A 27,338-nucleotide genomic window follows, 5' to 3' on the forward strand; every position below is an offset into this window, starting at 1 on the left:
CTAGAGAGTCAAAGCAAAAACCAAGCACTCACCGCAGATACAGCACCATGTCGCAAAGTCCATCTCACCGCTGTCAGCCAGTTGTCAGGATTGGGGGCTCAATCCCATCGTCCGTGGTCCTTTGCCAAGATTGGAGTACGGCATGAATTCGAAGGTAGCTGGCCCATGCCGTCGTCCAACTTATTTACGCTGAGATCGTTGATGAAGTGAAGAACTGCTTCTCATCGAGAACGAGGAAAAGGGGTTTATTTACAGAGATTAAATCAGTCTAACATGACTGCTTGAGAAAAAGAGTATCAGTCCAACATGACTGCATGAGCGAAGTGACTCAGTCTAACATGACTGCTCAAGAGAAGTGTTCTCAGCATTCGCACAACCACAGTTTTTATACACTCGATCCGCCGGTCATACGACGCGGCGACTGTTCGTTTACTCATCACCAACTCGCCGCTGCTCTGCAGACCAGTTTACGTACACAAAGGCAACCGCGCTCTGATGCCCGACGACGGCGTTGGCGGGGTGCCGAAGCGTGAGACGCACCAAAATACGTTGTCCCCACGGCAGCTTGTCCATGCGTGTCAAATCAGCTCCGCGTTGGGGAACTCCGGAATCATTGTTCACACATGCCGAACTAGTTCCGTCACAATGTCGATGGGGCGGGTGGAAGGCGGCGGATTCCAGCGCAAAGGCCGCTTCTTTGAACGCCTCCCAGCTGCAGCGACGGAGAGGGAGAGGTGCGCGTCGTGTCGCCCTGTCGTAACTGTGTGGCAATCTTGTTTCGCAGCTCGCCATTCTTGACAAGGGCAAAGGCCTCTCCCATACTTCTCCAACAACCCCGGTCATGTACTAATTGTGGCCATGCCGTCCCTGCAAACTTCTTAATCTCATCCGCCCACCTAACTTTCTGCCGCCCCCTGCTACGCTTCCCTCCCCTTGGGATCCAGTCCGTAACCCTTAATGACCATCGGTTATCCTGCCTCCTCATTACATGTCCTGCCCATGCCCATTTCTTTTTCTTGATTTCAACTAAGATGTCATTAACTCGCGTTTGTTCCCTCACCCAATCTGCTCTTTTCTTATCCCTTAACGTTACACCTATCATTCTTCTTTCCATAGCTCGCTGCGTCGTCCTCCATTTCAGTAGAACCCTTTCGTAAGCCTCCAGGTTTCTTTAGAAAATCTTGTATCACGGTGCACAACTTGTATCACGGTATACCCTAGAAATACCCTAGAAAATCTCGAGTGTTCGCTGTGTTCATTTGGAACTCAACTTGGGAACGCTGTAGCCGCTCTAATCTGTTCAGATCAGTTCGCAATGGTGGTCTTGGACTGTCACACCTATTTGTACGCCACATTGTATCGCGGTTTATGTTCTTGCGCAACCAGAGTAATTCATTTTTGTGCACCGTGATACAAGTGCGAATAAGTAATCTTTTTCCTAGAAAATCTTTTTCCTAGAAAATCCCTAGAAAATCCTTAGAAACACCTTGTTTTCTTTGACTGTTATTCGCAGTTCACTTCTATTACTTTGGAGATAATACATATTTGTAGATTTCACAAAATCTTCAATGAGAGTCGGTGTGATATACCGAGGAAAGCACATCATTGGATCTTGTGGCACTGAGCTTCCTGCTTGAGGGTTATAGTCGCAGTTTCTGTTGGTTGGAGCAAACGTACCCTTCACCCACTTTACTGAGAACTCGGTACTTGTATTCGGGATCTTTGCTGGCAGCCGACGAAGTGCTGGGTGCTGCTACAATTGCCGAAGGTGTGGAGCTGGCAGCATTTGGGTCCTAGAAAAAAAACATTAGAGGGTTAGTCAATCAATACACAACTTAGCTTTAACTTTAAGTTGGAGCCCACCAAACGTGTGGGATTAAAGGGCGCACAATAACCACCAATATACACATCGCCTGGAGCGTTCTAGAATGCGTGGATGCTTTCGAGGGTAAGGTTGCAATGTTGCAGCTAGACCTGGAGAAGGCATTTGACCATGTGTCTCATAATATTCTCTTCGAGATTTTAGAATACACGAACATAGGATCAGTGATTACAGATGATTTAAAAATGGCCTACACAGACTGCAGCACACAGTTGATTATCAACAAGAGTCTCACGAGAAGTGTCAATGTTTTCTCATCTCTGAAACAAGGCTGCCCAATTTCGTCATTGCTTTTCGCATTATACCTGGAGCCCTTTTGCCTAGCCATTAGGGAGAACGAGAAAATAAGAGGCTACAAATTACAGCAAAGTGAGGTGAAAGTGCTTTCCTACGCAGACGATCTAGCAGTGCTTTGCGATGACTATGACAGTGTCAGCGAAGTGGTAACTGTGGCGAAAAGCTATTGTGAAAAAACAGGTAGGGCCATAAACTGGGATAAGTGCATCGGGTTTTGGCATGGCGCGTGGCAAAGCAAACCACGCAGTTTCGCAAACATACAGTGGGTGACCATGCCTGTGGAATATCTTGGCGTGCCGCTTGAACATTACAAAGACAGTAAGCAGTTCTGGGAACAGGAAACACAGACCGCGAAGGAAAAAGCGCTGGCATGGCAATGGCGCAATCTGTCAATGTTCGCGCGCTCCACTGTGTGCAACAATTTTCTGGTTGCTAAAATATGCCACATACTACAAGCGCTATTCTTGTCGAGAGTGAATGTACAGAAGCTGCATCGAGTGTTCGCTGTGTTCATTTGGAACTCAACTTGGGAACGCTGTAGCCGCTCTAATCTGTTCAGATCAGTTCGCAACGGTGGTCTTGGACTGTCACACCTATTTGTACGCCACATTGTATCGCGGTTTATGTTCTTGCGGAACCAGAGTAATTCATTTTTGTGCACCGTGATACAAGTGCGAATAAGTAATCTTTTACCTGACTTCCTTGTTTCATGTACGAATGTTGAATCCCGTCCAGTTCAAGGTTTCCTTCGGGAAGTAGTGTCATCTTTTCGTATGCTTGGTGTTCGTTTCTCGCTAGAATACTTAAGTTTCGTCAAAAGAAAGAAATTGTACCATGATATGATAGACTCATTAATGCCAGTTCCAATGAACAGGATAATATACTATGGAAGTTCAGGCGATGATGGCCTCAAACGGGTCAAATGAATGCCCGTGAAACCATCGGTAAAATCGTTATTCTTTAAACTCCACACAAATATCCTGCCCGTAAAGATATGGCTGGCCGACAAGGGAATATTTGTGCCGTGGACCACCAATTGTATAATGTGTAAAAAACCAGAGACTGTCGATCACGTCTTCATTGATTGTTGGGATCCCTTTTTTCATTGCGACATCTTACAACGAACATTAATGAAAGCATTACTGATAACCCCACGGGGTATCAGATACTTACATACAGGCAATAACGATGTTCCATATGACCTTATTATGCTGCTGAGCCCCCATAATATATGGTCCACAAGAATGTTGGTATGGTCAAGCTGATGTGAGGGTCCGTTTTGTCCGAGAACAGTTTATTGAATGCGTCGTCTACATGCGTGAAGTGTACAAAACGCAGAAAGAACCGCCCGAGTGGTTGCCGCTGTTCGATGGGTTCGCTATATTCAAGCGATTTTTATGTAAGAGAGTCAGCATAAGCTAAGCTGATTCTCTTTTTAACTATGCATTCGCATGGCATTTCAGTTACGAGGAAAAAAAGAAAAAAAAAGCCTCGGTAGCGCAGTAGGCAGCGCGTCAGTCTCATAATCTGAAGGTCGTGAGTTCGATCCTCACTCGGGGCAAAGGCGGCGCTTTATTTTTGCTCCCTGACGCGATGGTGCACTCATATTTAGGCATTATACTGAAAGGATATTCCTTTTTTTTATTTATTGCCGGTCTTCGACATTTTTCCGACGATACAGGTAGCACACACTTACCTATCACAAATTCCAACCATTGCAGAAGAACAAAAAAAAAAGAACGGAAGGTGCGTAAGGAAAGAAACCGCACAATGGAGCCGTCTGTCCATATTGGACTGGCTTTGTCAAACTAAAATTCCTTCATGGCTGTCAGGGGTTCTAGCCTCGACAGCCAATCCGGGACACATTCTTCTATTTTCTGAATTTCAATAAATCGCGACATACATTCTTTGAAGTAAGCACGAGCTGGCCTAGCATCAGGATCGCAATGGTACCCTGCCATACGAGCCCGCCATATACAGTGTAGAGCATTCAACGTGACAAAGTCATAGGGCACCCCGTCGTCATCTTTGATGGCCAGATACCTGATACCTTGGGGGTCCACCGGTAGCTCTTTCTTCAGGGTTCGCTTTAAGACGTCCCAGAAGAAAACTGCCGCCCAACAATGTAGGAAAACGTGATCTATATTTTCGGGCTTCTTGCATATCAAGCAGTGCGACCCCCAAGGTACGAGACAACCCCGTTCCTCCAGAAACGTCTTCACGGAGAGCGTTCCAGTGTGTAGCTTAAAGAAGAAGGTCTTTACCCCTGGTGGCACCTGCATGTGTTTTACTCTTTTAAGTACATCCTGTCCTGGCCCTCCACTGTATATGGCTCTGTATAAGGGCACTGGGAAAACAATGTCGCATACATCTCTATACAATGTTTTCCTTTTCACTTCACAAAGGTAATCATTTGTAAAACGAACAGAAAGGAAGCGTACACTGTCAACCACTTCCTTGAAATATCCCCGCAGCGTTCCAGTCAAATTTGCCGTGCTAACAACATGTGCCGGCAAAGCGTTACTCAACCTTAGCTGACATACGGCGCGCAGAAAAGGATCGCGAACATCGCGAAAAAACAAAAATCGGTTTACAACTTGACGAACAAAAAGATTCGCCAGGCCCACACCCCCATCCTTCACTCTTCTGAACAAATTTGTTCGGCTGCACCTTTCCCATGTTGATCCCCAGATGAAAACTGCGAACACTCTGTGCAGCCTTTGCACATTTACTCTAGAACAATACAGTGTTTGCAAGACGTAATATAACTTAGTAATAAAAAACACGTTACAAACTGTCGCTCTAGCAAAAATGGACAGGTTAGTACCTTTCCATTTGTCTACTTTTTCTTTCATTTCCTTCGTTTGATTCCTCCAGTATTCGTCGCTGCTATTATACCTGTCGAGGGGAACACCCAGATACCTGGTCGGAGTTTTCACCCAGTTCACGTTCGCGAAATAGTCGGGTGCAGAAAACCAGTCCCCGTGCCACAGCCCTAGCGATTTGCCCCAGTTTACTCTGCTACCCGTTACGGCTCAGAAATGCTTTATTACAGATATTGTTTCCGTTACACTCGGTTTGTCAGTGCAACACACTGCAATGTCATCCGCATATGCGAGCAACTTCACTACGGTCGCTGCCAATCTGAAACCCCGTATTCCGTCATTTTCATTAATTGCTACACACATTGCTTCTACATAGATAGCAAATAACAGCGGGCTGGGGGGGCAGCCTTGGCGCACTGAACGCATGATGTTAATGGGGGCCCCCAGAGACTTGTTAACAATTAATCTTGTTGTGCAGTTCTGGTACGCCAAGGCCACGCCCTCAGTGATGATGGAACCGACATTAACATGATCTAAGATGGCAAACAAAATAACGTGAGCGACACAATCGAACGCTTTCTCTAGGTCGAGCTGAAGTACTGCAACACCGCCGCCCGTGACGTCACAGCACTCGAGCACACATCGCATCTTATGGATGTTTGAAAAAATAGATCGCCCTTTGATGCCACAAGTTTGATGGTCTGCGACTATTTCCTTGATGACGCCTTGAAGCCTGCTAGCTAAAACCTTCATAAATATTTTATAATCGATGTTTGTTAGTGAAATCGGTCTGTAGGATGACACGAATCTGAGTTTGTCTATTTGGTCGCTCTTCGGGATTAAAATGGTGTGCGTTTTTCCAAAGGAAGGTGGTAATGATTTCTTTTCGTATGCGTCATTAAATACATGCGCAAGCAAAGGCGCCAGCTCTCTTTTAAAAGCTTTGTATAGACCCGCGCTGAGTCCATCAGGTCCCGGCGATTTACCCAAGTTCAAATCGTCGATTGCTTTTTCAACTTCTCTCTCCATTATTTCTTCCTCTAATCGCTTTTTTACGTCATCGCTCAAACGTGGCATGCGATGCAGAAAACCTGCTTTAAAACCCTCAACATTCGCTTCCTGAAATGCGAAGAGCGACTGATAGTACTCAAAGAAGGCGCGCTGAATGCTATCACTGTCTTCAACGACATTCCCATTCAGTAAAATCTGGTCGACATGGTTTCGTCGTCCATACGCCTTCTCTAAACCGAGCGCCCTTTTCGTGGGCGTCTCCCCTGCCGCTAGTGCATCTGCTCGTGCCCGCACGATGGCTCCTTGATAGCGTTCTTTGACAAATAGTTCAAGTTTTTCTTTGACGTTTCGCACATCGTCTTTGTACGCACCAGGCTCTTTGCACTCAAGCGTTAGCAGCTGCCCAAGCAGTGTTCTTAAACCCTTTTCTTTCATTTCCTTCTCGAATTTTATACAACTGGATCTTTCTATCGCTTTCATTTTAGTCTTTTGCTTAAAACATTCCCACTTCTCGACGATTGTTCCCGCAGCATCACATTGAACTTCATTAACCGCATCCCGTACTACCTGTAAAAAGGGCTGGTCATTTAGTAACAAGGCATTCATTTTCCACATATCCCAGGTAAATACATGTCTCCTTTTCATTATACCTACGTTACATTTCACCAGGCAGTGATCTGAAAACGACACTGGTACTAATAATAATAATATTTTGGGTTTTACGTGCCAAAACCATTTTCTGATTATGAGGCACGCCGTAGTGGAGGACTCCGGAAATTTTGACCACCTGGGGTTCTTTAACGACACTGGTACTACACAGTAACCATGGCATCTTGGAATTGTATCCAATGAAATGTACATTCGGTCCAAACGCGCATGGCTGCTGCCCTGAAAACGTGTAAAAGTAACTTGACGCCCCCCTTCCAGACATTCATAAACATCATCGAGTTCATTTTCATTAATTAAATTTGATAACACTTCACTGCTTCGGTCACGCACACCTGCATTATTGACTCTCTCTCCAGCACTCAACACACAATTAAAGTCACCTAACAGGAACACGCGCATATTACAACATACATATTGTGTAAGGTTCGAAAAAAAAACGGACACGCTCATCTACTGAATTCGGCGCATATACGCATAAGACGCGGAGCTCAGCATCACACATAACAATATCACAGAGAACAATCCTTCCTGACTGACACGAAAAAATACTTTGAATCTGCAGTCCAGGCAGCTTTTTCACAAGAAGAACGCACCCTCCAGCCGTGCCTACCGCATGGCTAACCACCACAAAATACCTAGGCGTGAAACGTCGCACTAGAATATATTCTAGTGGCACGAACGGCTCCGCGTAGGCGGCCCGTTTTCGCATTGATGCCACGAGATGGCGCCACTGCAACTTTTCATACTGCTTTGGCGCGGCGGCCTACGGTTTCTGGGGCTTTTCCGCACGCAATAATTGCAGATTTCGAAACGATCGGTGCTGTTACCTAAACACACTCATCTTACACGTGCGATTACTTATTATTTGCACATTTCAGGTAGTGAAATGCCGATAAATAATTTAAGCCCGAACATCGCGTTCCGCATTTTCAACCGAGTACAAGGCAATCGCCGGCTGCGGGTAGAAAAAGTTTCATTCGATCGCCTTTCCACATCTGTGCGAATTGGACACAATTACACTGTGCTGAACTAATACAAGCTGTCCACAGACATGATCGGGCAATGAATGATCGATTTTGCGAAACTTACATCTTCGTCCTTGTAACGACGTCGTAGCGAAAAGCAGCAAACCTTCCTGATGGGCAGTTTCTCAACACTCTTAATGGCACACAAATTCATTCAGTGTTGAGCTGCTCCAAGGGTGGTCCGAAGACCCTAGCTAGTGGGTTGCCCACCCTCGACTCACTTACAGCCACCTTCACCCTCCAGATAAATTCTTGATCGCCCAGTAAATTTTTCGCATGCAGTTCAGTATAAACGCAACGCTCTACACGTGGTAGGCAGCTGCATGCTGAAGAAATCAAAGCGATAAAGGCAGGGCTGAAGTATGATTTATTCAAAGAGCACCGAGTAATGTTTAGCACCTGCTCAATTTAAGGTGCTTCGCACCTTCACGCCTTTTGATGCTAGCCTGGTTTAGGCTCTTTGTGAAAAAATGTAGGCGTGTTGCGATATAAAATGCTGTAACCTCAGCTGCAACTTGCTCACAATGATCTTGACATCCAAGCTGAATCTTCTGCTTTCGCTTGATGTGGTACAGAACATCAATTACACTGTCAGAATGTAATTCCAAAAGACTAAAGCATTCAGTAAAGGCATTCTCCAAATTTACAACAAACGTATAAAGCACAAATGATGGGTAGAGGAGGCCGCCATTATCTCTCATTCATGTGAATGAAGCCAAGTTCAAGCATTCTGCAGCCTCTTTAGTCATCAAGAGACGAGTGAGGCATGCCTCACACCCTGATTTCACGATGCACTTTCGGGCAACATACCCGGCAATGTAGAAAATGAGCCTGTTGTCACTGGAAGTAACAACACAGGATGAATGGTCTGGGGCATTGTCCAAAGCAGGTCTTCTGCTACAATCAAGTTTCCCGAGTCAAGCAGTTTGTCAACAAGTTGTTGCTTAGTGCTTGGACTTGCTTGGAGACCAGCGTCTGCAGGCAGACGCTGGTCTCCGGTGAGAGCTGGTCTACGGTGAGAGCTTTATCCTTCCTGTGAAGGTTGCGCTCCCACTTTTTGCGGAGTTTGTCGTCTTTCGGTGCCGCGAACAACTACGCTTTGGGTCCGCTTGGGTAGCCCGTGCAGCAGCCCGGAGCGAAGCAGTGTGAATCTGTCCGCCTCTTCGCCATGCCGCGGGCTGCACGCGGCGAAGACGCACAGGGCACACGGTCCGCACGAGAAGGCCCTTCGCACGAAACACAAGGCCAACCGTATGCACACCACTCTCAACAGTCTTGCGAAACGCAGGAGAGGCAGGCTGACGAATGCCTATCCGTGCCCCACGCAAGCCCAGCCGTCCGCGCCGCAATATGAAAGAGAGCGGCAGCGCCTCTAGCGGCTTTCCGGAGCGTAACGGGCCGCGGGAAAAGCAGGCGCGCCATTCCGGTCGTGTCACTATAATGTATTCTAGTTCACTGTACGTCGCACCATGCTCCCGGTCTGCTCCTCTCCTTCAACCTTAGTTTCCTGGACGGCTGGTACGTCTATGTCGTGGTCAGTGACCAACCGTAGGACCTGACTTTGCCTACGACTAGCCGCCAGCCCTCTCACGTTTAATGTGGCAATCCTAAGGGACGGTATTTGAGCCATCTTGATCTAAAAGAAAAGTAGGCCCGGAGCATGGTGCTTACCGCTCACGACTAGCCATCGGCTAGCCGCCTCCGGGACCTCCCGGCTTGTTGGTGACCTTAGGCGTGGGCGCTTTGTTGACAGGCTTCTTTTCAGGCGGTATGTTTGGCTTTGGCTTGAATCCCATCCGCCTCCCATGAGGCGTCTTCGTCGGTGGTCCCTCACTGGTGCTGGTTGCCCGATCCTCACGGTCCTTCGTCTGGTCGTGGGTGCGCTTGACGGAGGCAGCAAGAGCACCAGTACGGTCGTCGTCGGTGACGCCCTCGTCCTGCTGCATTGCGGTCGCGTCGTCAGGTGCGTCTTCACTGACGCTTCCCGTCGCTTGCCCCTCAGTCGTGGCGACCTGCTCAGCCCTACTCGGTTTCTGGGTAGCCTCAGCCGCCTTTTCGTCTACCTCCAGAGTCGTCGTCCCACTAGCTGTGGCTGTCGACACCATGTCACCGGTTCCTTTAGCCGCGTCCTCCGCCTCGGCCACATCCATCACGTGCTCTGCCGCCACGTCAATAGCTGGTGGGCCTGTCACAGCGGCATAAGACTTGACGCAGTCAGCGTCGACGTGGCCGAAACGTCTGCACCGGGAACAGCGGGGGACTCTGCACTCTCGGCGGACGTGTCCCGTGCCGTGACAGCGAAGGCACTGCATCGGTCGACCAGGAACGACGACCAAGGCCAACTCACCGCCGACGCGGATCTGATGAGGAAGGTCCTCAATCTTCACGTTGCCCTTCAGTTTGAGAAGGACGGTCCTGGTCGTTGAGGTCTTGCTCCTCATGCCTTCCACGCGCCACCGCTCACGGCTCACCTCCTCCACCTTGCCGAAAGCCGCGAACGCCGTCCGGACGTCCTCGTCGGCAACGCCGTACAGCAACCAGTGAAGTCTAATCTTCACCTGCTGGTCCTGCGGGTCAACGATGAGGCACCGTCGTCCCTTTACTTGCAGTTCCTTGAGGGCAAGCAGCCTTTTCGTTGCAGTCGCATCGCAGAGGGTCACTGCCCAGACGTGGTTGATTTGGTACGCCCCTATGCATACCACGTCCGGAAGCAGTCCCGTCGGAAGAAGGGCGTCCCTGAAATCTTCCACCTTGTATGGTCTCGCACGTACATCACCGTGCAAAAACACGGTGTTAATCACAACTTGTCCTTTAGGCAGTTGCGGCAAAATAAACGCATAATCCTTATCATCGGCGAGCCTGTTTCCGCGACCAAAAGTGGCCGCTGTCGCTGCTCCACTGGAGCCCATGATTCTGCTCACCGCTCAGCTCGGCTGCCGGAAGCAGAATGAAAGGATATTCCAGTCTTATGCGGTGTAACTGCTCCACACTATTTTACTTTCTCAACTTCGTCTAAAATAGCAGTAAGGAGATTGGAGACGTCTTGTAGCGCGCCCTGTCTGCCTCGGTAGCGCAGTAGGCAGCGCGTCAGTCTCATAATCTGAAGGTCGTGAGTTCGATCCTCACTCGGGGCAAAGGCGGCGCTTTGTTTTTGCTCCCTGACGCTATGGTGCACTCATATTTAGGCATTATACTGAAAGGATATTCCAGTCTTATGCGGTGTAACTGCTCCACACTATTTTACTTTCTCAACTTCGTCTAAAATAGCAGTAAGGAGATTGGACACGTCTTGTAGCGCGCCCTATCTGCCTCGGTAGCGCAGTAGGCAGCGCGTCAGTCTCATAATCTGAAGGTCGTGAGTTCGATCCTCACTCGGGGCAAAGGCGGCGCTTTATTTTTGCTCCCTGACGCGATGGTGCACTCATATTTAGGCATTATACTGAAAGGATATTCCAGTCTTGTGCGGTGTAACTGCACCACACTATTTTACTTTCTCAACTTCGTCTAAAATAGCAGTAAGGAGATTGGACACGTCTTGTAGCGCGCCCTGTCTGCCTCGGTAGCGCAGTAGGCAGCGCGTCAGTCTCATAATCTGAAGGTCGTGAGTTCGATCCTCACTCGGGGCAAAGGCGGCGCTTTATTTTTGCTCCCTGACGCGATGGTGCACTCATATTTAGGCATTATACTGAAAGGATATTCCAGTCTTATGCGGTGTAACTGCTCCACACTATTTTACTTTCCCAACTTCGTCTAAAATAGCAGTAAGGAGATTGGACACGTCTTGTAGCGCGCCCTGTCTGCCTCGGTAGCGGGTGATTCTACTTCCGGCTACCGTACGGTGCGGACGCAGAATGTCTTGCTCCTCAGGGGCGGTTTCAGCGGCCCAGCTGGGTCGCGGCATCAGGTTGAACGATACGACATCGCAGGAATACCAGATCATTTTGCCGCAGTTGCCTTCAGGTACGACCGTTACGACTACTGTTTTTTTGCACGCTGATGTAAAGACAAGGCCATACCGTGTCGAACATTTCCGAGATGCTTTAGACCGTCTGCAGCTCATGCCGGAAGTTGTGGCCCTAGGAGCGTATCAAATGAATCACGTCTGGGCGATAACATTCAAAGACGGAAAAGCCAAGCAGAAGATTTTGACAGCCCCAGCCTTCAGTGTTAAGGAGCAGCGGTGTGTTGTCATAGACCCCTGCAACCAAGACATCAGGATGAAGCTGTATTGGCTTCTGCACACCACGCCGGACGAGGACGTGAGAACTGCCCTGTCGCCTTACGGCACTATTAGCGATATATCGAGGGAGAAGTGGCGTGTTGCAGGCTGTAATGACAAGGGTTCCCACACGCGTCTAGTATCCCTGCGCCTGAAGGCTGGCTACACCGTGGAAGACCTGCCACACCAGCTCCGCGTCGGCGAAGACCATGCACTAGTGCATGTACCAGGGAGACCGCCGCTCTGCCTCCGGTGCCACGGCACGGGTCACATAAGGCGCGAGTGCCGAGTTCCACGATGCGGGTTCTGCCGTCGCTATGGCCATGACGATACCCAGTGTGTGCGTAGCTACGCAAACGTAACAGGGTCCGGTAGAAATGACACTGTGAACGAACACCTCATGGACCAGGTCGATGCGGAGGAAACAACCAACGGAGGTGGGGTTGCATCAAGCTCTGGCGGCAAGCCATTAACGCAACCCTCCTTTGAAAACGCTGAAGGAAAGGACGACAACCAGGACAGCAAAGCCAACGAGCTACAAGAAACAGCAGAAGAGGATAAAGTCTCGGACAACACAAGCGTTCTTGCGACCGTCATGGAAACCCATGAGTTCGAACTTAACAAGGAAGACGCCGACAAAGACGGAGGCAAAAGCGGCACCTCAGCTGTCTCAAAGAGGCCGCGTGAACGGAATGAAGACGTCGGCAAGCGAGGCGAAGACTGCACTGGCGAGCCAGTCCTGAAGACACCAGTCATCAGAAGAAGTTCGTTTAAAGTAAAACCCAACGTGCCGCCAGACAAAAGGACCACACCAACAGTGACCCCGCGTTAGCGGGGTCGCTGACCGGAATAGCACTTGACGGTTGAACTGGGTCGGACGAGCAGCGCTGTGTGTCAGCAATGTGTGCCGCCAAGGAACACGCTTCGGCCTCGTTTCACACAGCGAGGCCACTTCTTACAGAGCGGCATGAGACTGTGAGTCTGAGTCCCAGAATCATGAATCTATCGCACTGCGGTCGGCTTGACCCCTCACATTCAATGTCCTTTAAATTACCGTCAGCGTTTCGGATAGGTACTCTGAATGTTAGAGGGTTAACGGCAAGGAAGCGACAAGTACAGTTAAAGCGTCTTTTAATTGAAAATGATATCGACATCTTAGCGTTACAAGAATCAAAAATTGAGAGCGAGGAGCAGGCTGACCGCATGGTTGATAATTATAAAGCAAATTTTAATGTCTGTGTATGCCATGCCATTGGAAAGTCGGGAGGATGTGTAATCTTTTTAAAACGGTCTATTGGTATTATTGAAGAAAGTGTCACAACTTCTCAAGATGGTAGATTAGCACTTTGTGATTTTTCTTTTCATGGAAAGAAATGGCGAATTATTTGCGTATATGCACCTAATACATGTTCTGACAGAAAATGTTTTTTTGATTACGTAGCAAATTTTGTAAAGTGTGACAGAATTGTCGCGTTACTTGGTGACTTCAATTGCGTTTGCATGCCTGAAGACACGGTTAGTAATAGTCCAGTTCGTGACAAGAGTGCGCTGCAGCTTCGAGCTTTAACAGAGAATTGTGACCTTGTGGACGTTGGTGATGTTCTTCGCGGAAACCATGCGCAGTTCACACACTTTCAGCTTCAAAGCCACGCAAGGTTAGATCGCGTGTACATTTCGCAATGTATCTTGGCTTTTTGTAGCAACTACATAGTGAAACACGTTAGCTTTAGTGACCATAGTCTTGTAATGTTCCAAGTAGGTAATAAAAGAAAAACAAGTGCGTTTAATTGGGACCTTTGGAAGTTAAATGAAAACCTTTTGAAAGACGAAGCGTTTGTTAAACTGGTGAGCCAAAAGTGCAAAGAAGCTCTGTTTAATGATACCACAAGCTTTACCGTGGTTTGGGAGAATTTTAAAACCGAAGTAAAAATGTGCGCAATTGAGAGGTCAAGCATCCTACGATATAAAGAAAAACAAAAAGAAAACGAACTACAAGCCACACTGGACTATCTTTTAAATCCCGATAGCACGATACCCGGATTGTTCAGAAAAGAAATTAAAGAAGTGAAAAGACAGATGGAATCCATCGCTGAGGAAAGATATAAAGGCGCCGTGGTAAGGGCACGTGCGGAACGGTTTTTGGTGGGAGAAACACCCACCAAACGCGCGCTAGCTGAAGAAAAGAGGTATGCTACCAAAAAGGAGATAAAAGAAATACGCTATCGGGGCACGGTTTCGTCAGATCAGAAGATTATTGAACTGGCTTTCCTTGAACGGTATCGGAGCTTGTTGAGGAGCGAAGCAGAAGTGCAAGATCCTTTTGTAAAAGATTTTCTGTCACTTATGCCCAAACTGGATGAGGACGTTAAAATTGGGCTTGAAAGGCCAATAGCAATAGCAGAAATTCAGAAAGCGATTGATGACCTCAGTAACGGCAAGACACCTGGACCAGATGGCATCGGGACTGCCTTTTATAAGTTTTTCAAAACAGAAATTTCAGAAATGCTTCACCGTACCATAACGGAGGCATATGGCGTCAAACAAATGCCCATGTCTTTTAGGAAAAGCCATATTATACTTATACCGAAAACTGAAGACCCTGAAAGATTGCAGTCGGTAGAAAATTATAGGCCAATAAGTCTAACAAATGTTGATTACAAAGTGTATATGAAGGTTATTGCAAAAAGACTTCAAACGGTAATTACCGATATTGTTGGTGCACACCAAACATGTGGAATAAGAGGAAGAAGTATCTTTAGCAATATTCATACGGCAAGAACAATTTTAGAGTGCTGTGATGCGTCATGTGGCCGTATAGCCATGATTCAGTTAGATTTGGAAAAAGCATTTGACAGGGTGTGTCATAACATACTTTTTGCATTGCTGGATTACGTAAATGTAGGAGCGGTAATAATAGATGGTGTGAAAATGGCATACAATCATTGCCAGGCTAAAATCGTAATTAATAGGAAACTCAGCGAAGATATAGACGTGCGTTCTAGCGTCCGTCAAGGATGTCCCGCATCAGCCTTGTTGTTTGCTATTTACTTGGAGCCCTTTTGTTTAAGAGTGTTGAGCAATGAAAAAATAACGGGTTATCAGTTTTTATCGCATGAAATAAAAGTTTTGGCCTATGCAGACGACATCGCGATTTTTTGTGAAAATAAAGAGAGCATACAAGAGGCAGTCAGTGACGCAAGAGCTTTCTGTAGACTCACTGGAAGTGCCATCAGTTGGAAAAAGTGTCTCGGGTTTTGGCATGGGGAGTGGGATTCTAGGCCAGAACAGCTTGAAGGTATCAACTTTACCACTTCTCCGTCCAGGTATCTTGGCGTACCTTTAGGATGTTATCAGGAAAACACCGAACAGTGGACTGATCAAGTGGAACACGTTAGGGCACAGACAACAAAGTGGGGCGGATGCGACCTGTCGATATTTGCGCGCGCAACAGTTTGCAATGTGTTTCTCGTGGCGAAAATTTTTTATATGCTACAGGTGCTATGCATGTCGCGAACGTGTGTGCAAAAGATCCACAGAATTTTTGCTATCTTTCTCTGGAGATCGACTTGGGAGAGGACCGGCAGAATAAATCTCTTTCATTCTGTCAAGAAAGGCGGGCTTGGCCTTTCGCACTTGTTTCTTAAGCAACTTGTTTCGCGATATTTTTTCTTGCGTGATCAAAGTGATGGCTTTCTACGTACGGTCATGCAAGTGCGCCTGCGTGATGCACTACCACAGTACATTGTATCCTCCTTTTGTGCACCGCATGTAGCGGCAAAAGGATTTTTGAAAGAAGTTGTTTATGCTGCTCGTTTTCTTGAAGTGCATTTTTCTAGGGATTATTTGTCATCAGTAAGCAAAAAACAACTGTATAAGGATTTAGTTGATGTGCTATGCCCTGTACCTTTATATCGTGCAAAGTATGCATTAGGACCCGAACGGGATGTACTGAAACGTGTTAAAAAAATGCCTGTTAGAGCGTCAACTAAAACATTTTTCTTCTTATTGCACAGTGGCACGCTCCCTGTTAAACCATGGTTAAAAGAAAAAAGGTATCTATCTGCCTTGGGGTGTAAATTGTATGATATGTAACAAGCCAGAAACAATTGAACATATTTTCTTAGATTGCTCTGATTCAATTTTCTTGTGGGACGTCCTACAGAGGACGCTTAAAAAGGATTTTCCGCTAACGCCATTCGGAATTCGGTTCTTGCCATTTGCGCAAACAGGGGACGTGCCATATGATGTTATGATGTTGGTTACAATGCACAGTGTCTGGAAAACAAGAATGGATTTCAGACACGAGCATGTGGATCCCAAGCCAGCCAAGATATATTTTGCTGAATATATTTCATATGTTAGAGATGTGTTAAAGGCTCTTAACGAGCCACCTGAATGGTTGCCCATAATCGAAAAGATATTGGAGCTTAAACCTTACTAACCAAGCTACACGGGACGAGCTGAAAGTCCCGTTTTTAGTATGTATCGACATGGGTCCAGTTATGTTGAATTCAGAGTTTTCGAATTCTTGTGTGACGTGTAATTGACGAAATCCGGAAATAAAGAAAAAAAAACTGCCTCGGTAGCGCAGTAGACAGCGCGTCAGTCTCATAATCTGAAGGTCGTGAGTTCGATCCTCACTCGGGGCAAAGGCGGCGCTTTATTTTTGCTCCCTGACGCGATGGTGCACTCATATTTAGGCATTATACTGAAAGGATATTCCAGTTTTATGCGGTGTAACTGCACCACACTATTTTACTTTCTCAACTTCGTCTAAAATAGCAGTAAGGTGATTGGACACGTCTTGTAGCGCGCCCTGTCTGCCTCGGTAGCGCAGTAGGCAGCGCGTCAGTCTCATAATCTGAAGGTCATGAGTTCGATCCTCACTCGGGGCAAAGGCGGCGCTTTATTTATGCTCCCTGACGCGATGGTGCACTCATATTTAGGCATTATACTGAAAGGATATTCCAGTCTTATGCGGTGTAACTGCTCCACACTATTTTACTTTCTCAACTTTGTCTAAAATAGCAGTAAGGAGATTGGACACGTCTTGTAGCGCGCCCTGTCTGCCTCGGTAGCGCAGTAGGCAGCGCGTCAGTCTCATAATCTGAAGGTCGTGAGTTCGATCCTCACTCGGGGCAAAGGCGGCGCTTTATTTTTGCTCCCTGACGCGATGGTGCACTCATATTTAGGCATTATACTGAAAGGATATTCCAGTCTTATGCGGTGTAACTGCACCACGCTATTTTACTTTCTCAACTTTGTCTAAAATAGCAGTAAGGAGATTGGACACGTCTTGTAGCGCGCCCTGTCTGCCTCGGTAGCGCAGTAGACAGCGCGTCAGTCTCATAATCTGAAGGTCGTGAGTTCGATCCTCACTCGGGGCAAAGGCGGCGCTTTATTTTTGCTCCCTGACGCGATGGTGCACTCATATTTAGGCATTATACTGAAAGGATATTCCAGTCTTATGCGGTGTAACTGCTCCACACTATTTTACTTTCTCAACTTCGTCTAAAATAGCAGTAAGGAGATTGGACACGTCTTGTAGCGCGCCCTGTCTGCCTCGGTAGCGCTCATTCTGCTTCCGGCAGCCGAGCTGAGCGGTAAGCAGAATCATGGGCTCCAGTGGAGCAGCGACAGCGGCCACTTTTGGTCGCGGAAACAGGCTTACTGACGAAGACAAGGAGTACCCGTTTATTTTGCCACAACTGCTGAAAGGACGAGTAACGATCAACACCGTGTTTTTACACGGGGATGTACGTGCGAGACCCTACAAGGTTGAAGACTTCAGGGACGCCCTATTGCCGACGGGCCTGCTACCTGACGTGGTATGCATAGGGGCGTATCAAATTAACCACGTCTGGGCGGTGACTCTCAATGATGTGACTGCCACAAAACGCCTGCTGGCCATGAAGGAAATGCAAGTGAAGGGACGACGGTGCGTCATTGTTGACCCACAAGACCAGCAGGTGAAGCTTAGGCTTCACTGGCTGCTGCACGGCGTTTCTGATGAGGACATCCGGACGGCGTTCGCTGCATTCGGGAAGGTGGAAGAGGTGAGCCGAGAGCGGTGACGTGTCCAATGCATGGGAGACAAGACCTCTACTACCCGGACCGTGCTCCTGAAGCTGAACAGCGGCGTAAAACTGGAAGACCTGCCTCATCAGGTGCGCGTCGGCGGTGGTCGTTGGTGGTCGTTCCCGGGAGGCCCATGCAGTGTCTGCGCTGCCAATGCACGGGACACGTCCGCCGAGATTGTAACCTGCTGTTCGCCGAGAAAGTTCCCCGCTGTTCAAGGTGCAGGCGTTTCGGCCACGTTGATGCTGACTGCGTCAAATCGTATGCAGCCGTGACAGGACCAGCAGCGAGTGACGTTGCTGCAGAGCACCTTATGGACGTGGTCGAGACGGAGGACGCCGCCAAAGGAACCGGAGACCTGGTTCCGACAGCGACAGTCAGTGGGACATCGACCGTTGGCGCAGAAGGCACGGTGACTGAGGCTGGCGAGAAAACGAGCAAGACGGTACAGGTCCTGTCTTCAGTGGGTCATGCTACGGGGGGCGTTAACGACGAGGCACCCGATGACGACACGACAGCAATGCTGCAGGGCGAGGACACCAACGACGGTGAGCAGACTGCAACTCTCGGTGCCCCAGTCAAGCGCCCCCACGACGCGACGAAGGACCGGGACGGTAGTGCAACCAGCACCAACGAGGGGCCGCCGCCGAAGGCGCCTCATGGGAGGCGGATGGGCTTCAAACCAAAACCTAATATTCCGCCAGAAAAAAAGCCTGTTGTCAAAGTGGGGGCGGTGACCAACGCCAGCAAGCCGGAAGGTCCCGGAGGCGGCTAGCCGAGGGCTAGTCGTGAAGGGTAAGCACCATGCTCCGGGCCTGCTTTTTTTCCCTTAGTTAAGATGGCTCTCTTACCGTCACTTACTATCGCCACATTGAACGTGAGAGGGTTGGCGGCTAGTCGTAGGCAAAGTCAGGTCCTACGGTTGGTCACTGACCAAGACATAGACGTTCTAGCCGTCCAGGAGACCAAGGTTGACGGAGAGGAGGAGACCGGGAGCATGGTGCGGCGTTTCACGACTAGATATTATGCGGTCGTGAGTCACGCGGTAGGGACGTCCGCCGGTTGTGTTCTGTTTGTAAAGAAGTTGCCTGATCTTGTTGTTCAAAGTGTATTTTCATGCCAGTCTGGAAGGATTGTTTTTTGTGATTTTGTTTATCGTGAAATTGAATTTCGAGTCATGTGCATATATGCGCCGAATTCTGTAGAAGAGCGCACCTTATTTTTTGAGAACCTTTTTCAGTATATTTGCAGCGAGAAATGCATGATTTTGTTGGGGGATTTTAATTGTGTTTTGAGTGCTCGGGATAGAGCCAATAATGCCGGTATTCGTGATAGAAGCAGCAGTGTGTTGACTAAACTAATACGTGAAAATGAACTGGACGATGTTTGCGAGTGTCTGGAGGGGGAGCGGGAAGTAATGTACACGCGATTTCAAGGTAACAGTCACGCGAGGTTAGACCGCATGTACATATCGCAAGACATGATTCCAAAGTGCCATAGTTATTCTGTGGCACCAGTATCGTTCTCAGATCACTGCTTGGTGAAATGTAACATAGGCACGTAGAAGAAGAGGGAATCTTTTAATTGGGACCTATGGAAAATGAACGCCTTACTACTAAAAGACCAAGCATTTGTAGATGCAGTACATGAGGCCGTAAGGGAGGTTTGTGAGGATAATAGTCAAACAACAGCAGAGAAATGGGAAGGGTTCAAACAAAACGTAAAAATGAAAGCCTGTGAAAGATCGAACTGCTTAAAGTTTGAGAAGGAAATAAAAGAAAAGAGCTTGCGAAAGACAGTTAAGCAGCTGATAGCGCTTGAGTGCGAAGAGCCAGGGGCGTATAAACAAGATGTGCAAACCATTAAAGAAAAGATCGAGCAGCTCGACAAAGAACGGTATCAAGGTGCGATTGTGCGCGCAAGAACAAATGCATTAGTAGCTGGAGAGACGCCCACTAAAAGGGCGCTTGGACTTGAAAAAGCTCACGGTCGAAGGAATCACGTCGATAAGATTCTATGGAATGGCACAACTGCCGACGACAGCAAGAGTATAGGCCAAGCGTTTTTAGAGTATTACCAGTCACTCTTTGCGTTTCAAGAAGCGAATGTAGACGAGTTCAAAAAGGTCTTCCTCGGTCGCATGCCGCGATTGAGTGACTACACAAAAGAACGATTAGAAGTGAAAATAACAGAAAGCGAAGTTGAAAAGGCAATTGAGGATTTGAATCAAGGCAAATCACCTGGACCTGACGGCCTGGGCGCTTGTTTATATAAAGCTTTCAAGAAGGAACTGTCACCGTTGCTAGCACGGCTGTTTAATGATGCATATGAGAACAAAGCTTTGCCACCTTCTTTTGGCAAAGCGCATACCATACTCCTCCCTAAGAGTGATCAAGTAGAGAAACTTAGGCTGGTGACATCTTACAGGCCGATATCTTTAACCAATGTAGATTATAAAATTTTCATGAAGGTTTTGGCAGCCAGACTTCAAAGTGTAATAAAGGAAATTGTCGCAGATCACCAAACATGTGGGATCAAAGGAAGGTCAATTTTTTCGAATATTCACACGATGCGGTGCGTGCTCGAGTGCTGCGACGTCACCTTGGGCGGAGTCGCAGTGCTTCAGCTCGACCTCGAGAAAGCCTTTGATTGTGTCTCGCATGGTATTTCGTTTGCCATTTTGAATCACGTTAATATTGGTTCCATCATCGCTGAGGGAGTGGCGTTGGCGTATCAGAACTGCACAACACGCTTAATTGTGAATAAATCATTGGGGGCCCCCATTAATGTCATGCGTTCTGTGCGTCAGGGCTGCCCCCTCAGTCCTCTTTTGTTTGGCATTTACATAGAAACTATGTGTTTGGCCATAATTCAAAATGATCAAATACGCGGTTATAATTTGGCAGACACAGAAGTCAAGCTCTTGGCATATGCATATGACATCGCAGTGTGTTGTACAAGCAAACAAAGTGTAACGGAAACGATAAGCGTAGTGAAAAGTTTTTGTGGTGTGACGGGCAGTGGAGTGAACTGGGGGAAGTCCCTCGGTTTGTGGCACGGAGAGTGGTCTTCCACCCCGGACCATTTTGCAAATGTGAACTGGATGAAAACCCCGACCAAGTATCTAGGTGTTCCCATGGACAGTTACAAAAATAGCGACGAATACTGGATGAACCAAACAAGAGAAACTAGAGAAAAAGCAGAAAGGTGGAAAGGCATCAACCTGTCGATTTTCGCTAAGGCAACGGTGTGTAACATGTTTTTTATTACGAAGTTGTGGTATGTCATGCAGACGTTGTACTGTTCAAGGGTAAACGTGCAAAAGCTGCACAGAGTGTTCGCGGTTTTTATCTGGGGCTCTACCTGGGAAAGGTGTAGCCGAACAAATCTGTTCAGGCACGTGAAGCAAGGGGGGCTGGGCTTGGCGCATCTTTTAACGCGATAGCGTTAAGGAGCTCGTGTCGCAGAAAAGCCGGTGTCGTCGGCGTCGGGTGTCGGCGTCGGCGGCGTTGACCGTGAGCGATAAATCACGGCAGGCGCTTCATAAATAAAAAGCAACTTCCAAGATTGGCCCGGTGGGAATCGAACCCAGGTCTCCGGAGTGTGAGACGGAGACGCTACCACTCAGCCACGAGTTCGATGCTTCCAAGCGGTGCAAACGCGCCTCTAGTGAATGCGGTGTTGCCTTCGAAACGAGCCGTGGAAAGTTATACTGCGGTGTATATCGGTAATTATGAACATGTAACGTACAGAAGTCACAATTACACGAGTTGCGAAGTGCGTTTCCGCTGCATTTCTTCTGCGCTTTCCGCACACGCAGAGCCATCTTGCGGCAAACACAGAAGACCCCCTCCTCTCAATGTACGGCGCTGCCCCGACAGGAGGCGCGCCGCGCGCGCATTGGGACCGCTGCCAGGCGCGTCGCGGGACTCCCTCTCCCCTGACGACGCTTCGCCGTGCTTCCGGTTTAGATTACTATCTATCTCTCTGCCCGTGCCGATCACGACGTTTGGCAGGCGCAGATCGTTTCCCCTCCGAGACACCGAGTTCTTTGGTTCGTTTCGTTCGCTCAGGCGCACGTTTCGTTGCCGCGCCCAACGCTGCGTTGCTCGACGCTCACCGCGTGATAGGTGGGCGCTAAGTCCGATGCGGGGCGCATCGTAAGTGATTGCTGTGCCGTAGCGCATTGTCTTATACCCCTTGGCGGGTCGACGGGAACGCTGTCGCGTCCCACTCTTGAAGGCGAAGCTTAAGCGTCCTCCAATTTTTTTGTTCGACAGCTTGTCAACCGCTTTTTGTTTTTTCGCGATGTGCGCGATCCTTTTTTGCGCACCGTATGTCAGCTCAGGTTGAGCGACGCATTGCCTGCATATGTTGTCAGTACGGCAAGCATGACCGGAACACTGCGTGGTTATTTTAAGGAAGTGGCCGACAGTGTGCGTTTCCTTTCAGTTCGTTTTTCAAATGATTATCTGTGTCCTGTGAAAAGGAAAACAATGTATAAAGATGTGTGCGACATTGTGTTTCCTGTGCCGTTACGCAGAGCCATATACAGTGGAGGGCCTGGACAAGACGTCCTTAAACGGGTGAAACGAATGCAGGTGCCACCAGGTGTTAAAACCTTCTTTTTTAAGCTCCACACAGGAACGCTCTCTGTGAAAACTTTTCTCGAAGAACGAGGCTTTCTTGTGCCGTGGGGATCCCACTGCTTGATCTGTCAGAAGCCGGAGACCATTGATCATGTTTTCTTGCATTGCTGGGCGGCGGTTTTCTTATGGGACGTTTTAAAGCGAACGCTGAAAAAGGAGTTACCGGTGGACCCCCAAGGGATCAGGTATCTGCCAATTAAAGATGAAGACGGAGTGCCGTATGATCTTATTATGTTGAATGCCCTCCACTCTATATGGCGCGCTCGCATGGCCGGGTACCATTGCGACACCGACGCTCGGCCAGCGCGTATGTATTTCAGAGAGTGTACAGAGTGTATGTCCTCATTTATTGAAATGCACAAAATGCAAGAGTGTGTACCGGATTGGCTGTCGAGGCTCGAACCTCTGACAGTCATGGAGGACTTTTAATTTAACAACGTCAGTCCTATGAGGATGGACGGCTGTCTAGCGCTTTTTTTTTGTTTCGTCTTCCTTTTTCTCTTGCAAGAGGCTTGCATCTGTGTCATGAGTGTGAAATTCATATGTGCGATGTTATATTGAAAACCGGTAATAAAAAAAAAAGCCTCGGTAGCGCAGTAGGCAGCGCGTCAGTCTCATAATCTGAAGGTCGTGAGTTCGATCCTCACTCGGGGCAAAGGCGGCGCTTTATTTTTGCTCCCTGACGCGATGGTGCACTCATATTTAAGGCATTATACTGAAAGGATATTCCAGTCTTATGCGGTGTAACTGCTCCACACTATTTTACTTTCTCAACTTCGCCTAAAATAGCAGTAAGGAGATTGGACACGTCTTGTAGCGCCCCTGTCTGCCTCGGTAGCGCAGCGATTCCACTTCCGGCCACCGTAGTGTACGGTCGTGTAATGTCGAGCTCCCTTGGAGCGGCGAATGCGGCCCAGCAGGGCCGCGGTAACAGGACAGATGCACAGGATTCTACGGAATATGACGTTATTTTGCCACAACTGCCATCAGGTTCGTCTTTTTTGAATACTGTTTTTCTTCCCGGCAGCGTTAAAGCCAGGCCGTTTCGAGCTGAGGACTTCCGAGATACATTGGATTGTCTGGAACTGCTCCCCGAGGTAGTTGCCTTGGGGGCGTTTCAGATGAATCACGTGTGGGCGGTCACCTTCAAGACTGCGGAAGGAATGAAGAAGTTGCTCGCCGTAACTGATGTGACTGTGAAGAATCACCGCTGCCTCGTGATAGATCCGAGCACCCATACTGTCCGCCTAAGGCTCTATTGGCTGCTTTACCACATACAAGATGAAGACGTGCGCGCTGCTCTTGCACCGTACGGAAAAGTGACGGACGTTTGCAGAGAGCAATGGCGTGTACCAGGACTCGGCGATAAGGGCTCCTCGACACGGACGGTTAATCTGCAGCTCAAGGGTGGCGTGACTTTGGATGACCTGCCACACCAGCTACGAGTGTGTAGCATTACGGCCCTTGTGGTGGTACAGGGGAGACCGCCGCTTTGCCTGCGGTGTCAGCGAACAGGGCACATTCGCCGAGACTGCCGCGTCCCACGGTGTAAGCTCTGTCGTCGGTTCGGACATGACGATAGCCAGTGCGCTAAAACCTACGCAAGCGTAGCGAGCCAAAGGAGCCGGGAGGACCCCACCGTGCACATCATGGACAAGGCGGACGCGGCGGAGGCTGCGGGAATCAAGGACAGACAACCTACGTCGGCAGCTGTTGAAACGTCCGAGAAGGAACTTGCGAAATGTGTGGGAAGCGACCACAATGACATGGCACCTGAACGACAGGTTACCGCTACGCCAACGTGCTCCGTCAAAGACGTCTCTGACACCACTGAAGCCTCGCCGAGTAGCGACCAAGAAGACATGGACGTCGCGAGCAGCTCGTCTGCGAAACGCCCACACACGCAAGTTTCCGAAGGTGACGAAGGGGGCAGCGGGAAGGCACAGGAGCCGCCCAGGAAAGAAAGTTCGTACCGCCGTCCTTCTTTCAAGCCAAAGCCTCACATTCCGCCGGATTCCATTCCGACGGTACCGAAGGCGCCCCCGTAATAACGAGGGCGTCGCCCAGCAATGCCTGTATGCGAGGTGAGGGACGGGCTGCAGAGTACAATTGTAAAGTTCGGTCGCTTTTGCCTAGGAAAGAATTGTGCGCGTTCTGAGAAATGGCAGGATGTATGGGTTCACTTGAACTAGTATGCTTGTTTTTCTTCTTCTAAAAAAAAAGGAAATGGCTTCAAAATCTGTATCAGCGCTACGCATTGGTACGCTCAATGTCCGAGGCCTGGGCGCGAAAAGGCGGCAGTACCAGGTCAGCCGGTTACTGCAAGAAAATGATTTAGACATAGTCGCTCTACGGGAAACAAAAATTGAAAGTGAAGAGCGCACCGACCGAATGGTTCAAACATTTAGAGCGCGGTACAGTGCGTGCGTTTCCCATGCTGTCGGCAGTTCTGGTGGGTGTGTTTTGTTGTTGCGGAAATCTTTAGAAATTGTACCGTAATCTGTATTTGTTTGTGATGAAGGTCGAATGATTGTGTGTGACTTTTCGCTTTGGGATTCGGAATGGCGGGTAATTTGCATATACGCCCCAAATAATGAAAGAGAACGCCGTGACTTTTTTGGAAAACTTGATGTCTATTTGAAATCTGAGCGCTATATTATCTTGCTTGGAGACTTCAATTGTGTTTGTTTTTCTGACGACCGGAATAACAACTTGCTTGTACGCGATCAAAGTACAGGTTTCTTGCTCGCAGCAACCCGAGAGCGTGAATTAGAAGATGTTGGTACGGTGTTTTGCAGTGGAAAGCAGACTGTGTTCACGCATTTCCAACGGGGCAGTCACGCGAGATTAGATCGAGCTTATATATCAGCGAGACTGGTTCTGTTGTGTAGAAGCTATGACGTGAGGCACGTATCCTTCAGCGACCACAGTCTTGTAATGTTCTCGCTCGGCAAGAGAAAAGAAAACCGCCCTTTTAATTGGTGCTTATGGAAATTCAACGTCAAACTTCTGGACGACGCAACCTTTCTCGCGTTTATAAAAGAACATATACGAGAGATGCTTGCTAGTGAATCCGCGGGGTTTATAGCAATGTGGGAAGAGTTTAAACAGGAATTTAAAATAACAGCCTCTGTGTTACGCTACAATGAAAAAAGAAAAGAAAATGAATTGCGAAATAAGCTTAACGTATTGTTGTCGATAAAATGCCCACAGCTAGAAGAGTTGTCAACAGAGATAAGGAATATAAAAAATGAGCTTGAAATCATTGATGTCAAGAGATATAGGGGGTCAGTGATACGTGCGCGCTCAAAGCATTTCTGGCTCGGGGAAACGCCCACAAGGCGCGCTTTGGGCGAAGAGAAAGAGAGAGAGAGAAACATTTATTGAAGCATAAAATGGAATTCTCGCGGATCGAGGTCATCTCTTCGTCACGCTGTCTTCTCGTCGAAGGGAAGCCTCTGCAGCACGGGTGGTCCCTCAGTCCAGGGCTCCACTGAGTTTGGCCGCGTCCCTAGCGTGCTCCACCATCCTTCTTTGGACGGCGAGCTCGCAGCTGACGAGCCGGCTCTCCCAATGCTCCGCACTCGGGGGTTTATGATCGCGGAATGCGTCGTTTCGTTCACACTCCCAAGTTATGTGATAGACTGTGGGCGTAGTCCCGCACCAGGGGCAGGTGTCCCTATACTGCGTTGGGAACATCTTGTTTAATATGAAAAGGTTGGGGAAGGTGTTTGTCTGGAGCCTACGCCAGCCCGTTGCTTCCTCCTTCTTCAGCGCTTTATGGGGCGGTGGGTACTTGAAACTAGTCCCCCTGTAGTGTTGCAGTAATTCCGAATAACTGTCACTGAGGATCCCGGCGTAACTAGCGCGGTACTGCTGCTGCTGCCCAGCTCGGAATCTATTAGCTCGAGCTAGACCGTCCGCCGCCTCGTTACCCCTTATGCCCTCGTGCCCAGGTATCCAGATCAGATTGTGTTTGATTTCCGCCTCCTCCGAGGGGTTACTCCCTCTGAGGATCCTAAGGGCAGTTTTGCATATTCTGCCCCTCATATAGTTGCGACAGGTCTCTTTCGAGTCTGTGAGAATATTTAGAGATTTATTCCCCCTATAGCCTTGCATTGCCGCCAGCGCCACGGCGATTTCCTCGGCTTCAGCTACGCTCCATATCTCGGCCGAGACGCACGAGACAAGCTTTTCCTCCTTGTTCGTTACTACCGCGATGGCCTTTGCCTCGCTTCCTATTACAGTTATGCTCGCGTCTGTGAAGAGAGTGTTCTCTTCTCTAGCCACTGTCTTTTCTATGTATTCGGCCCTAGCTTTCCTTCTGCCTTCGTGAACCGAAGAACATGGCGAAGAGAAAAGATACGCATCGCAAAATGAAATAAAAGAAATTGAATACGGCAACGTGCGTAGTACCGATAGTAATACAATACAGCGTGCCTTCTTCGAACACTACAGAGAGTTGTTAAGCTGCAAAGGAGCGGTAGAAGCTGGCTTTGATAGCGAATACTTGCCTTTAATGCCGAGGCTAGATGATGACGTCAAGACAGTCCTCGAGGAACCGATTACGCTGAATGAGATCGAAACCGCCATTGATGAACTCAAACCTGGAAAGGCGCCCAGACCTGATGGCCTAGGCGCAGCTTTCTACAAGGCATTTAAGCATGAACTAGCAGTCATTTT

General features: G+C 48.5%; 1 protein-coding gene and 9 non-coding genes across 10 annotated transcripts; 9 read left to right on the forward strand and 1 right to left on the reverse strand.

Moving 5' to 3' along the window:
* Positions 1-1,624: 1,624 nt before the first annotated feature.
* LOC139055674 (uncharacterized) lies at positions 1,625-10,618 on the reverse strand. The gene is made up of 2 exons (XM_070533204.1): positions 9,381-10,618; positions 1,625-1,793 (listed from the first exon to the last, which is right to left on the reverse strand). The coding sequence occupies exon 1, from the start codon at positions 10,616-10,618 to the stop codon at positions 9,401-9,403; it is 1,218 nt and encodes a 405-aa protein (XP_070389305.1). The 3' UTR covers positions 1,625-1,793; positions 9,381-9,400.
* On the forward strand, positions 3,668-3,740 carry TRNAM-CAU (transfer RNA methionine (anticodon CAU)). The gene has a single exon. It is a non-coding gene; the product is annotated as a tRNA-Met (tRNA).
* Positions 10,619-10,770: 152 nt separating the features above from the next.
* Positions 10,771-10,843, forward strand: TRNAM-CAU (transfer RNA methionine (anticodon CAU)). Its single transcript has one exon. It is a non-coding gene; the product is annotated as a tRNA-Met (tRNA).
* A 173-nt stretch (positions 10,844-11,016) lies between these two features.
* TRNAM-CAU (transfer RNA methionine (anticodon CAU)) lies at positions 11,017-11,089 on the forward strand. Its single transcript has one exon. It is a non-coding gene; the product is annotated as a tRNA-Met (tRNA).
* A 173-nt stretch (positions 11,090-11,262) lies between these two features.
* TRNAM-CAU (transfer RNA methionine (anticodon CAU)) lies at positions 11,263-11,335 on the forward strand. Its single transcript has one exon. It is a non-coding gene; the product is annotated as a tRNA-Met (tRNA).
* Positions 11,336-16,504: 5,169 nt separating this feature from the next.
* TRNAM-CAU (transfer RNA methionine (anticodon CAU)) lies at positions 16,505-16,577 on the forward strand. Its single transcript has one exon. It is a non-coding gene; the product is annotated as a tRNA-Met (tRNA).
* Positions 16,578-16,750: 173 nt separating this feature from the next.
* On the forward strand, positions 16,751-16,823 carry TRNAM-CAU (transfer RNA methionine (anticodon CAU)). The gene has a single exon. It is a non-coding gene; the product is annotated as a tRNA-Met (tRNA).
* Positions 16,824-16,996: 173 nt separating this feature from the next.
* TRNAM-CAU (transfer RNA methionine (anticodon CAU)) lies at positions 16,997-17,069 on the forward strand. The gene has a single exon. It is a non-coding gene; the product is annotated as a tRNA-Met (tRNA).
* Positions 17,070-17,242: 173 nt separating this feature from the next.
* TRNAM-CAU (transfer RNA methionine (anticodon CAU)) lies at positions 17,243-17,315 on the forward strand. Its single transcript has one exon. It is a non-coding gene; the product is annotated as a tRNA-Met (tRNA).
* Positions 17,316-23,237: 5,922 nt separating this feature from the next.
* TRNAM-CAU (transfer RNA methionine (anticodon CAU)) lies at positions 23,238-23,310 on the forward strand. Its single transcript has one exon. It is a non-coding gene; the product is annotated as a tRNA-Met (tRNA).
* The last annotated feature ends 4,028 nt before the right edge of the window (positions 23,311-27,338 follow it).

Source organism: Dermacentor albipictus, chromosome 2, assembly GCF_038994185.2.
Source record: "Dermacentor albipictus isolate Rhodes 1998 colony chromosome 2, USDA_Dalb.pri_finalv2, whole genome shotgun sequence".
Lineage (NCBI taxonomy): Eukaryota > Metazoa > Arthropoda > Arachnida > Ixodida > Ixodidae > Dermacentor > Dermacentor albipictus.